Source organism: Enhydra lutris, unplaced genomic scaffold, assembly GCF_002288905.1.
Source record: "Enhydra lutris kenyoni isolate GAN:26980312 unplaced genomic scaffold, ASM228890v2 scaffoldscaffold124, whole genome shotgun sequence".
NCBI lineage: Eukaryota > Metazoa > Chordata > Mammalia > Carnivora > Mustelidae > Enhydra > Enhydra lutris.
In genome coordinates, this window is record NW_019154208.1 from 92,755 (window position 1) to 104,475 (window position 11,721).

General features: G+C 46.8%; 1 gene segment (V, D, J or C); it reads right to left on the bottom strand.

Moving 5' to 3' along the window:
• Positions 1 to 8,285: 8,285 nt before the first annotated feature.
• LOC111139905 lies at positions 8,286 to 9,104 on the bottom strand. The segment is given in 2 exon segments: positions 8,286 to 8,692; positions 9,059 to 9,104. Coding segments are annotated over 2 exon segments (453 nt in total).
• Positions 9,105 to 11,721: the final 2,617 nt, after the last annotated feature.

Below are 11,721 nucleotides of genomic sequence, written 5' to 3' on the forward strand. Positions count from 1 at the left end.
AGTGAGAATGATATTCACTGTGGGTTCTTCATGGATGGATTTTATGAATTTGAGGAACATCCCCTCTCTCCTTATTCTCTGAAGAGTTTTAATGAGGAGAAGATGCTTTATTTTGTCAAATGCTTATTCTGTATCACTTGAGAGGACCATGTGTTTCTTCTTTCTTCTCATTAATTTGTTCTATGACATTGATTTGCAAATGTCAAACCACCCTTGTATTCCAGGGATAAATCTCACATGGTTGTGGTGGATAATCTTTTTAATATACTGTTGGACCTAGCAACTAAGATCTCGTTGAGAATTTTGTCATCCATATTCATCAGGGATATTGGTCTGAAATACTCCTTTTTGACAGGGTCTTTGTTGGTTTCGAGATCAAGGTAATGGTGACCTCATAGAAAGAGTCTGGAAGTCTTCCTTCTGTTTCTTTCTTTCTTTCTTTCTTTCTTTTTTTTTTTTTTTGAAACAGGAGAATAAGTATTATTTCTTCTTCAACTTGTAGATTTCCCCCAGGGAATCCTCAGGTCCTGGACGATTGTTTTTGGGGAGGTTTTTGATCACTGCTTCAATCACGTGACTAGTTATTGGTCTGTTCAGGTTGTCAATGTATTCATGTTTCAGTCTTGGAAATTATAGGTTTCCAGGAATGCATCCATTTCTTCTAGGTTGCATAATTTATTGGCATATAGATGTTGATAATAATTTCTAATGATTGTTTCTATTTTCTTGTTCTTAGTCATGATCTACCCCATTTATTTCATAATTTTATTAATTTGTGTCCTTTCTCTTTTCTTTTGGATTAGTCTGACCAGTGAGTTGCTGATCTTATTGTTTCAAAGAACCGTCTTGCCATATCCCATAGCTTTTGGAGTGATGAGTTTTCATTCTCATTCATTTCCATGAATTGTTTAAGTTCTTCTTCGATTTCCTGTTTGATCCAAACATTCTTGAGCAGGATGGTCTTTAGTTTCCAGGGGTTTGAATTTCTTCCAAACTTCTTGTGATTGAGTTCCAGTTTCAAATTATTGTGGCCTGAGAATATGCAGGGAATAATCTCAATGTTTTGGTATTGACTGAGACCAGATTTATGACCTAGTATGTGGTCTATTCTGGAGAAAGTTCCATGTGCGCTTGAGAAGAATGAATATTTTGTTGTTTTAGGGTGGAATGTTCTGTATGTATCTATGAGGTCCAGCTGGTCCAGTGTGTCATTCAAAGTTCTTGTATCTTTGTTGAGTTTATGCTTAGATGATCTGGCTGTTGCAGAGAGTGGAGTGTTAAGATCTCCTACAATTAACATATTCTTATTAATATGTCTCTTTAGTTTGATTAACAAATGCTTATGTAGTTGGCTGCCCCATATCGGGGGTATAGATATTACTATAATTACATCTTCTTGTTGGATAGACCCTTTATGAATGATATAGTGTCCTTCTGTAACTCTCACTACATTCTTAACTTAAAATCTAATTTGTCTCACATGAGAATTGCTACTCCATCTTTCCTTTGAGGTCTGTTGGCATGAAAGATGGTTCTCCAACCCCTCAGTTTCAATCTGGATGTATCTTTAGGTTCAAAATATGCCTCTTGTAGACAGCAAATGGATGGGTCCTGTCTTTTTATCTAATCTGCCACTCTGTGGCATTTCATGGGAGCATTTACAGAATTCACAATGAGAGTGATTATTGCAAGTTATGTTTTTATTGTTATCATGTTGCCTGTGAGGTCCTTGTTTCTATAGATTGTCTCTGTGAATTTCTGTTCTATAAAACTCTTGGGGGTCTTTCTTCTTTCATAGATTCCCTGTTAATATTTCTTTCAAGACCAGCTTAATGGTCACATATTCTAACAGTTTTTCCAGTATTGGTACTTCTTAATCTCTCCACCCATTCTAAATTACAGCTTTGTCAGATAAATTACTCTTGGCTGCATGTTCTTCTTATTTACTACCCTGAATATATCTTGCTAACCCTTTCTGGCTTGCCAGGTTTCTGTGGACAGGTCTGACGTTTTTCTGATGTTTCTCTCTCTGTACATAAGGAATCTCTCCCCCTACTTGCCTTTAAGATCCCTGGTTTTAAGATCTGCAAGTTTCACTATTACATGCCTGGGGGTCAGTCTGCCCTTCCTGATCTTGGGGATGATGTCTCTGCCTCTAGGATATGAAAGTTTGCTTCATTCCCCAGATTAGGGAAGTTCTTAGCAAGGATTTGCTCGACTACATCTTCTAGTCCTCTCTTTCCACCCCCTCAGGGGTCTCAATGATTCTGACATTGGAATGTTTCATGGCATCATTTATTTCTCTAATTCTGTTTTCATGGATTCTAAGTGGTTTGTTGCAGGCCTCCTCCTGATCCTTCTTTTCTATCAGTCTTTCTTCCAGATCACAAATTCATTCTTCTGCCTCATTTACCCTAGCTGTTAGAGTGTCTAGATTAGATTGGATCTTATTGATGTAATTTTTAAGTTCTGCCAGATCAGATCTCATTTCTGCCCTTAGAGAATCTATATTGCCATTAATGGTTTTCTTCAACCTAGCTATTATTTGCATAACTGTTACCCTGAAATCTATTTCTGATATCTTGCTTATGTCCATATCCATTGTTCTGTGGCACAGGTTACAGTCTCTGAGTTTTTCCTCTGTTGGGGGTTCCTTTTCCTAGTCATTCTGGAGAGAGGGACTGTTGAGGGAGCGTACAGAGTCCAAACTATTGACCACAATCCAAGCAAGATTCACTAGTTTTATAGGGACCTCAGAGCTGTTGGCCTCTTGTTCTTTCAGCTGTCTTCTGGCAGATGGGCCTCCCATGCTGTTACTTAGTCAACCCTGTTTGGGCAGAGTTGTCCTGCCCCTATGGGGGGAGATGGGCTCAGTGAACACTGGTTTTGGAGGGCTTTTGTTTTCTGGAGGCTTTCCCTGGTGGGTATCTGTGTCTCTTCTGAGAGTCAGAGCAGAAGTGACTATATCTAATCCTCTGTCTCAGAGCAGAGAGATTGCAGTCTGTTCTCCAGAAAGTTCTCCAGGTCACACTGACTCTGTTTTTGTCTGTGCTGCTAAACACCATGGTGTCATTTGTTGTGGACCCCACAACAGTATTCCCAGCCCTCGCTTACAGGTCCAAGCATGTCTCTGCCCTTTGTGCTTCTAAAACCACCAGCACCCCCCCAGTTCACAGGTGTGCCCCCACAGCTCCAGGTTTCAGTCTGGGGGGCTGCTCTAGAGTCCTTTCTATGTGGCTACCAGTCCATGAGTCTGTCTGGGCCCCAGCCCAGGACTCTTCTGTGCTCCTGTGTTATTTCACTTCCCAGCTCCAGCGCTCCCTCCCCGTTCTGTTATCTTCAAATATCTGCCTGCGGAATCACAGCCCAGGACTCTTCTGTGCTCCTGTGTGTTAGGGTCCGTGATCAAAGGAACGAGACTGATACAAAGCGAAGGTCAAGCAAAGCTTTATTTAATGCCAAGCATCAAGAATCAAACTGACTGGTCAGGGCCATCTCTTATGAAAAGGTGACGACAACAACCCCGGCAAGGCCTCTCCCAATGTGGCCACTCTGGACGAGGCTGCTCCCCAGACAGGGCTGCTCCCTGGACAGGGGCTGCTCCAGTGAGGCCGCTCCCTGAGGCCACAGCTCGGGGTGGCGGGACCGCTGGCGGCGAGGCCGTTGGTGGCTCTCATGGCTCTGACAGCTCTGACAAGAGCTCCGTCAGCTCTGACAGCTCTTACAAGAGCTCTGACAGCTCTTACAGCTCTGACGGCTCTGATGGCTCTTACAAGAGCTCTGCCAGCTCTGACAGCTCTTACAAGAGCTCTGACAGCTCTTACAAGAGCTCTGCCAGCTCTGCCAGCTCTGACAAGAGCTCTGACAAGAGCTCTGACAGCTCTTACAGCTCTGACGGCTCTGACGGCTCTTATAAGAGCTCTGACAGCTCTCCCAGCTCTGACGACTCTCCTACTCCTCCGACGACTCTTCTACTCCTCCGAGGACTCTTCTACTCCTCCAACAACTCTTCTACTCCTCCCCAGCCTCAGCCTGGCAGATTAACCTTTATAGGGGTGGTTGAGCCCCGCCCACACACAGGTGGCCAATGGGATCTCACCTCAGTAAATATATGCGCACCCCTCTGATTGGATGTCTTCACCTGGCCTGACTCACCCTTGTATCTAGGCTTTGCAAGTAAGTTCCTCTGGGAGGGGCAGGGTCAATCTAAGTTCACTGCATAGGGTCAATCTAAGTTCACTGCAACAAAATGGCTCCCTCTGGCCAACCAGGCCCTTACACTGTGTTATTTCACTTCCCAGCTCCAGCGCTCCCTCCCTGTTCTGTTTATCTTCAGATATCTGCCTACAGAATCACAGCTCCCACTTCATACCTTGAAACCAGCCGCCATAGATATTCTGTTGGTATAGATCCTGATATATCTTCTTACATCTCAGGCTGATTTCATGGGTGTTCAGAGTGGTCTGGCAGATATCCAGCTCATTACAGGGGAATGGTTGAAATAAGGTCCTCTACTCTCCACCATCTTGATGGACCCTCAATAAGTAAATTTTATAGGAAAGATTCCAGTGGCACTTGCCATGCTTTTGTGAGGAGAAAATGGTTTTCTCCTCACAACTCCTTCGAAGATATTGCTCTGACACAAGCCAGGGTGGAAATAGGGGAAACTCTGCTTTTCCTTCTTAATAAATCCCTCCTCTGTCATTTGGACCTCATACAATTATTCTACAAATTAATTTCAAAACTGCAACTGAAAGATTCATGAAGAGAAATTCAACTTATGATACAATTTTATTCATATCTTAGAAAATGTCTCTCTCCTCAGAGCTACAATGAGGCCTGAAAGCAGTTGTGGTCTCCACACAGGGTCAGCACCAATGGCTGTGAGTCCATGTGGGTCAGACCTCAGCTAAGGGTCATACCTGCCTGGTGCAGGTGGTTTGGTACAGTGGGAGGACAGTGATGCCAGGAGAAATTCTCCAGGTGGGACCTAGGTCGTGTCTGCACTTCTTTCACATTTTTTTAAAGTATGTGGGAAGGTCCTGAGGCAGAAGGGGGTCTGGTCCACAATTCACAAAGCCTCAAGCTGCCCTTCAGGATATAGGGACACCTCATCCAGGAAACCAGAGATATCCAGGCTACCTGTACCCAAGGAGAAGAGGGATTCCCTCAGTACTGTGCTGAGACAGCTCTATCTCCTCCTGAGTGACAAGTGGTTACATCTGGGGTCCAAGTGACATGTAATGACATCCCAAATCTTTACTCTCAATCACAAAATTCAACAACAGACCGCATGTCGGGACAGCCCCCCACTCTGCCACTATTCAGTAGGATAAACACAGACTGGAGGACAGAGAACCTGCTAGAGTCTTCCACCCTTTAGGGGTGAGGGCAGCAACAGGGAGGGCATCTGATCCAAAGGCCTGAGTGGCCATTGCTCAGAGGGCAGGTTAGGAGAGCCAGGCCATAGAGGAGGGTTTGCGTCCCCCTGCACATCCTTCTTTGTCACTGTGAGTCACTTTCAGGCACTCCCACTATGAGGATAGGTCATGCAACAATGGGCAGCCCTGTCCTGGCCCTTGTGGTCCTGGTCATGCTCTGGTGGGTCATGTCCTTAAGTTGCATCCTCATAATCAGAGCTTGTTGGTCACTCACATCTGTATATTTAACTAGTTTATGGACCTGGCTTGGCTTCTGCTGGTACCAAGATTCAAGTTCTGCCTGAGCTCATCTCCAGAGCAGGGGATCCTGGGCCTGCCCAGGGCCACTGACATGGATAGAGGTGGCCTCAGGTCAGTGGAGGTTTGGAACTTATAAGAGAGGAGGAGGGAGGAAACTGGAGGAAGATAGGGAGGCTGATTCAGTAGTGACTGGCCCAGCCCTGAGGTGAGGGAGCAATGTGACATGGTGAGTTCACAGACCCTATATGGTAAGGGAGAAGGGCACCTGTGCCTCACACTTTGCCTCCCTGTGGGGTCTCTTGCCTGTGGTGGGTGCAGCAGGGAAGTAGAATGAAGAGGCTACTCACCGTGTGGTCCTCGGAAGACTAGCTTCAGAGGCTCATGCATATGTAAATGCCTGGGTCCCACCCAGAGCTGCATCTGCATCTTGGAGACCCCCTCCTCCCCTGAGGACTGTGTGTTTACTGAGCTTCACAGGCTGGGGTTATAGGCCACTGTAGAAAGTCTCACTTCCTCTCCTTGTCTTCCCAGGCCCTACCAGGCCACCTGGTTCTTGGGGCTTAACGGTCTCACTCTGGTCCCAGAGCTTGATTCAGATTCTAGACCCCATAATCATGTGTAAAAATAGTTTAAGAATAGACTTTTTCATCAGCCACATGGGGTGTGTGTTGTGGATGGAGTGTTGCCCCAGTGAGATATTGACCACACTGCTCTGGTGCATGTGAGGACACCATACCCCTCACCCCCCCCATGTCTTCCTGGCACTGAATCACCAGGAAAAGTAAGGGGGCACTGGCTAGGGGAATCCTAATGTCTATCATGGGACAACTGAGTATCTACAACACAAATGGGATAAGCAGATGTATGCATGGATTCAGCAGATCCCCAAATACTCCCTGGCACTGTGATTACAGTCATAAATTCGCCACAATCCAATGCAGTGGGTCTGATAATGGACCCACCTTCCAGAATAAAGGCTTGGTTTTCCCAACTGGCAGGGTTCATGACTAGCTCAGGAATTTGCTGTGAGCAAGGGGACAAGGGGTCTTGAAGAAGGAAATTAGAGACATCACTCTGACCACAGGGTAGTGACAGAAATGAGGAGAATAGAAGTAACAAGTGTTTCTCCCTTTTGTTGACATGAATAAGTTGAAATCCATATTAAGTATACGTTTCTCTTTCGTTCACCTGTGTCATCCCATTGTCATCTATCATTAGATGTGTTTACACTAGCTAACTCTATCAATATTGAAGTTATGGGATATCAAATAAGCTGGGACAAAAATAAATGAAAATCACTAGTGGAAAAACATGTATTTGAATCCTCTTGTGAGGAAAGGGTGAGCATGTTTGTAATTGTTGATTGGATAGTTTTATCATATTAGGTGGAAACATGGCTGCCAACATTCTTTATACTTGGAGACTGGTTTGTGTGGATCCGGATGTATGTCATGTGGACAGGGGGTACTGTGGTGGTTTATTAAGTGTCAGCATTGACAAACTGACTTGTATTTCACAAAATTCTTTTCTGTCTACATTTCTGGGTAGAGCGTGTGTAAAAATAAATTTGTGGGCACAATTTGGGGGGTAGATGTGAGGCTTAACCCATTTTGTGTCTCACTCCCATGGTTGTGTATCTTCTGGCCAGTTCATTGGACGAGACAACTCTCCCAATGTCCCTCATTCACCATCAGTATGAACGTTTCTTTCCAACTGTCTGTCAGGACCAGATCCCTCGTGTGCCTGCCTCTCTTCTCATTGTAAAAAAAAAAAAAAAAATACCTGTAACAATGCCATCTGTGTTGGGATTGGACATGCCCATTGGGGATTTGTTGGAGAAACCAGAGCTCTGTGTCTAATAGTGTCCCCCAGAGGTCCCTGAGGACCACATCAGTGACATAGTCCAATCTGCATTGGATTCCAGAAGGCATACTCTGAGGTGGAGAATTGTATGTGTAGGAAATGTAGGAGCAGGAGGGAAGTCAGACTAGGCAAAGGAACAGTTACCCATGCAAAGTGAGATATCAATGAGGACTCATTCCTGCATGTAGGCCTTTAACCTTGGACCTTTCAGGATATCTGCCTGGGGATAGAACTTGGGACCTTAGATTCGGGCCACCATTCAACACAATCTCTATGAGAAGGAGCAGAAACTTGGGGAGTGTGTTTTCTGATCTAAGAGTACTTCCCAGTGAGGAGCACCCCCTGTGAGTTTTCATGGCCTCTGGCCAGAGATGGTGGCATGTGTGAGCCTAGAAGAGGGGTGACCACTGTGGGTAATACAATGGTCTGCTGCACTTAGAATCCCCAACCGCCATGGTGACAGGGCTACAAGAGCTCAGCTGAGCTGGAAGATTCAGGACTCTAGGTCTGGGCAGTCGGGTGAAGGAGTGGTCTATGACCACCATATGGGAATGGGAAAAAGTGACCAGTATATGGATGTTTCATTCTGTTTGTCCTTGCAACCAATGCCTCTGTTTCCAAATATACTCAGGTCCAGACAATCTCAGGAGGCCCAAATCTAACCTGATACACCCTCTGCAGGCACTGCTGGAAGTGTGGGTGTCCAAGGAGGCTGGGGGAGGTTGGATTTGGGGACTTGAGTCAGGCCTTCTCATTGCTTTGTGCACAGGCCTCTGGGGTTGGATGAGAGTGAGACACAGATGGGGAAGGGGTTTTTGTCTCACTTCCCCGTCTGCTTCTGTCACTGTGAGTATTACCACTGCTATCATAGGACTGACAGTAATAGTCAGCCTCATCCTCGGCCTGGGCCCCACTGATGGTTAGGGTGGCAGTGTTCCCAGAGTTGGTGCCTGAGAATCGCTCAGGGATCCCTGAGGGCCGGCTGCTGCTAAAATAGATGATCAGCACAGGACTCTGGCCTGACTTCTGCTGGTACCAGTAAACATTTTTATTTCCAATGTTTTTTCCCCCACAGGTGACCTGGGCTGTCTGTCCCAGGGCCACTGACACAGATGGAGGCTGAGTCAGCACATAGGAAGCCAAAGAAGCTGTAAGAGAGAAATGGAGAGTTAGGTTTCCAGCTCTGGGTCTCATCCAAGAACACCATCACCTGTCTGGCCTGAACCCCAGGGATTCTCACTGTCCGGTTGCCACCCTCCCAGCATCTCAGCTCCTGAAGCCCATGGTTCTGACTGGTGAGTGGATTCTTTGCCCAAAGGAGATCATCCTCAGTTTTCTCTGGGCATGTCAGAGCCAGTGAACACACAGGGGAATGACACCCCTCCAGTCTCTCATCCTCAGCAGGGTCATGTTCATCCTCCCCTCGACAAGCAGCTCCCTGCTGAGCTCAGAGTCAGGGCCTAGAATGCTCCAGATCCCTAGGCCTGCAGAGGGTCTGAGCCTGGGTATAGCACCTGTGAAGTGAGCAAGAGGGCCTAGGAGGAGAGGTGTCCAGGCCATGGTGGAGGTGACCTGATTCTGCTCCCCAAGTGCTGTGGCTGGAATGGATTCATTCCAGGGATCTCTTATGCCCCTGCAGAGGGACAGGATGGTCATGCAAATCAGCTGGGTCTCAGGCGCAGCTGCTGAGGAGCCTTGTGGTTTCAGAGAAGTGCTCAGCCCCAAGAGACACAGAGAGGTGTGGTCTGGTCCTGCAGACCCACTGTCAACCAAAGAGATTCTGCTTCACCCCATGGCCCATAGAATGGGGTGCCCAACTCTGTCCCTCTGCATTTATGATCTTACTCCTGGGCTGGTCTGTCCTGGCTGAACACTGAAGTGAAGTCTGCATTTTCTGAGCCCACAATAGCGTGTTTCCTCTGCAGGCACTAGTGGGCTTAGGGCAATGCAGTGCCTAAGCCATATGTCCTTTGGGGAACATCAGAACCCAAACAAAAGTTCTCCTTTGCAAAACACACATAGTGTTTTAAGGAGCCATTGAAGGGCTGTTGTAGGTGTGCATCCTGAGGGCTGGCCATAGATGCTGTGCCTCTGTATCCCCAGGGTGCACTGAGTCCTGGGGTTTACCCAGCTTGAGCAGCGCTTGGCAATGACTGAGTGTAGCAGGAATGTGCTGGGTGGGGAGGCATGAAGACTTTCATCAGTGCTAGAGACAGAGACAAATACACCAGGACACAGTTCTGAGAGCCCCCGAGTCAGAATTTTATATCAGAGTCAAAGTCGATAGTGTAGAAAACCTGTGCCTTTTCTTTTCTTTCTCAGGTCCTGGTGAACAACCCTCCCTGTTAGAACTCCTGATGCCCAGATCCTCCCCATAGGCAGGTGGTTTGGCCATGTGATTTCTGCTGACCCCTGGTGGCCGCTCTCCTGGAGGTGCAGGGAAGCCCATTGTCCAGATGGGGATTCAGAACCCACTGTTTCTTTGATTGGTGGACTGCTGCCCCCAGGGAGGCATACTCTTCTCTGTTGGTCCCTGCCACTCTCAAGGCCAGACTACAGGAGACCGACTATCCTTGAAAATAGGAACTGGCCCATGTGAAGGAGAGGAGGCAGGACCCTTCTGAGGTATCACTACTGCTAACACTGGGGTGGTGGGTCATCATGGATATGGTTTTGGGCTGGAAAGTGGGGGACACAGGACTCAGGAACTCCTTCTTAGGGACCCTGGTGGCTGGTGCAGGTGTTAGGGGAGCTGACACAGGTGCAGTCAAAATCTGCATATAACTTTTGACTCCTCCAGAACCATAACTACTAATAGCCTTTATTGACCATAAACCTTACTGACGAAATACACAGTGGATTAACACATATTTTATATGTTATATGCATTATATATTGTATTCTCATAGCAAGTCCATAAGAAGATGTTGTGAAGAAGAAATTTAGGAAAATTAGGATCACTGGTGCTGGTGTGGAGTCCTTGCAGCCCCTGGACAGCCAGCCCCATGTGAGCCTCCAGTGAGGATTGGCATTGTGCTGACCCTGTGCACCATTCCTCAGCCAAGATAATCGATGGGCATATGGTTAATACATAAAGTAGCTGTGCATGTTCACCAACCTCCCCTAACAATGTGGCAAACAGACATGAACTGCACTCAGCTCCTTGACCCTCAAGCCCCCTCTGCTGAGTGGGGTTCATGGAGCCTGGCCTTCCCTTGTGACCAGTTGGAGAGGCAGCAGGTAGCAGGCAGGGAGTCATATGCAGATTGATGAGATCACCGCTGGCTCTCAGGTCAAATCCATAAGCACAGCAAGATCTGAGTGAACAGGGAGGACACCCAGCGCCTGTGGAAGGGGATGGAAGCCCAGCCCAAGGGGTGAAGCATGCTGGGAAATGCCATCAAATGGACCTTCACCAAGTTCTATGTTGACCAGAAGGCTCTGTGGTGACATGGTATGCCCCACAGAATGGTCCTGGTAATAAAGAAATATGTTCTCCATTCCCCATAGCTCTGCAGGTATACACCCCTCACCAGAGACCATGTCCCCCCAGAAGTTCCACAAGGTACACTTACTGTCTCCCTGAAAACTAGCCTTCTGCTCTGGGGTAGACCCTGGATCAGGCAGGCACCCTCTACGGGAGGATTGTCCCATCTGTCTGGCTGCTCAGCATCCTATTCCTGGCTGTTTCCTGGGAATAAAACATACAGATTTGGGGGAAAAGCATGAAAAAGAGAAAATACATTTACATTACTATCATGTAAACCCTTGTGAGTAACTGGCCTCGAGCAAGTCAGCCCATGTTGTTCAAGGCTCAGCTGTGTGCCTCTCCTGATGGCTCTGTCTGGAGAACCCTAACGAACACACCTCATTAGATATAACTCTTTGTTCTTCATGTTTTAGTTTATTGTTGTATCAAGGTTTACAGGACCAGTCTCCCTTCCCAAAGTCTACCTTCTTGTGATTTTTATATCACCTCACATAGAACAAGGACTGTTTAATATGTTCTTCTCACCCACCCCTGACTTTGGGCTACATGTTTTAGTTTATTGTTGTATCAAGGTTTACAGGACCAGTCTCCCTTCCCAAAGTCTACCTTCTTGTGATTTTTATATCACCTCACATAGAACAAGGACTGTTTAATATGTTCTTCTCACCCACCCCTGACTTTGGGCTA